Source organism: Charadrius vociferus, unplaced genomic scaffold (genome assembly GCF_000708025.1).
Source record: "Charadrius vociferus isolate BGI_N301 unplaced genomic scaffold, ASM70802v2 scaffold825, whole genome shotgun sequence".
Lineage (NCBI taxonomy): Eukaryota > Metazoa > Chordata > Aves > Charadriiformes > Charadriidae > Charadrius > Charadrius vociferus.
Genome location: NW_009648495.1, coordinates 628,870 through 630,483, shown reverse-complemented (window position 1 = coordinate 630,483; position 1,614 = coordinate 628,870). Strand labels below are relative to the sequence as shown.

General features: G+C 57.0%; 1 protein-coding gene across 1 annotated transcript in view; it reads right to left on the bottom strand.

The window, feature by feature from the left end:
* The window catches only part of CCM2 (cerebral cavernous malformation 2), a 14,744-nt gene extending 13,408 nt beyond the window's left edge, over window positions 1-1,336 (bottom strand). Inside the window, exon 1 of the mRNA XM_009885688.1 lies at window positions 1,325-1,336. Within this exon, the coding sequence (XP_009883990.1) occupies window positions 1,325-1,336 (12 nt within the window). The remainder of the gene's footprint in view (window positions 1-1,324) is intronic.
* Between the last annotated feature and the right edge of the window lie 278 nt (window positions 1,337-1,614).

The window sequence follows — 1,614 nt, the reverse complement described above, 5'->3', positions numbered from 1 at the left end:
TGGGGCTGTTCAGCCTGGAGAAGAGAAGGCTCCGGGGAGATCTTATTGCCGCCTTCCAGTCCCTAAAGGGGCTCCAGGAGAGCTGGGGAGGGACTTTTTACTGGGGCATGGAGTGACAGGACGAGGTGGAATGGCTATAAACTGGAAGAGGGCAGGTTTAGATTAAATATTAGGAAGAAGTTTTTCACTTTCAGGGTGGTGAGGCACTGGAAGAGGTTGCCCAGAGAGGTTGGTGAGGCCCCATCCCTGGAGGTGTTCAAGGCCAGGCTGGAGGTGGCCTTGGGCAACCTGGGCTGGTGGGAGGTGTCCCTGTCTATGGCAGGGGGGGTTGGAACTGGATGATCTTCAAGGTCCTTTCCAACCTAAACCATTCTATGATTCTATGACTCTATGATCTACAGGAACGAGAGAGATCAAAGCCAGACCGCAAGAATTTGAAACCCTTCTACTAGGACGGGAAAGCGGGATGGAAAAGCTCCTGGTTGAAGAGTATTCACCAAATCCCAGAGCGAGCCAGGCACCGCAAGGGCATCGGGGACAGCCCGACCCTGAAAAACATCCCTTGGACCAGAGAGATAAAAATAGAGCGAGTTTATAGGACAAATGGGATAGAAACCACAGCTACACGGTGCTGGCCCTGTGAAAGAGCTCTGCCTTTACAACAGCGGGACCAGCACGGCCAAACACCGCAGATTTTAGGGGCAGCATCCCTCCCTTCAGCTGAGCTCCTGAAACGGAGCATCGCTCTGCGCCATACAACCCTGCGGAGGGGCTGGGAGACCGTTCCCGGCTCCAGAACCAAGAAAATCCTGAAAGAAACGGGTCTCTCCGCCAAAACTGGAGTGTGGGGCTCGACCCCGGCTCTGCCACCCCAACTACGAGGATGTGCGACCCCAAACCTCGGCTGCCGGCGCGTAAAGATCTCGTTCCAGCAGCATCTTTTAGGAACCAAAAGCAGAGAGATGCAGAAATCTGCTGGCGGGGGTCAGGGCTGTATCCCAACGGACATATCCCCTTCCACCAGCCGGGCTCCGGCTCAGTTCACCTCTCTGTGCCGAGGCCGTCGGATCCAGCCTGATCCCTACGGAGCAAATCAGAAGAAACTCCCGCTTTTCCCTCAAGGATGCAGGAAGCCTCCGTAGGGCCGGGAAGATGCTGCAGAGGGATTCCCCACCATCCCGAGCTCCATGGGAGAGCTGCCGGCTCTCCTGGAAGGAGGATTTGGGGGAGCTCAAATCCCAGGCGGAGGCGTCGCCCCGGCGTGACGCAACGCGGAACAAGGGCTTCTGCATTTCTGGGAGCCCATCTAAAACCGGCAACCTACCTCGTTCTCCATCGAAATCCCCGGCTACGGAGAGCAGATCCAGACCCTGCAGGCGCGGAGCCTTTGGGGGCTTCACCGAAAACACCTACGAGGGGGGAGAGAAGCTGCGACCCTCGTCTGGGGGGCTTCCGAAGGGCTGGCAAAGCCGTGAGCTTTCATTCGCCTGCCGGCTCGCGGCCAGGAAGTGCAATAACCACAGTTTCCTTCTCTTACATGCAGCAACAGCGACGACAGAAATAAAACCCAACGGTGTTGGTTAAGAATCGGCGAGGTTTGGCAGCGACGGGGCC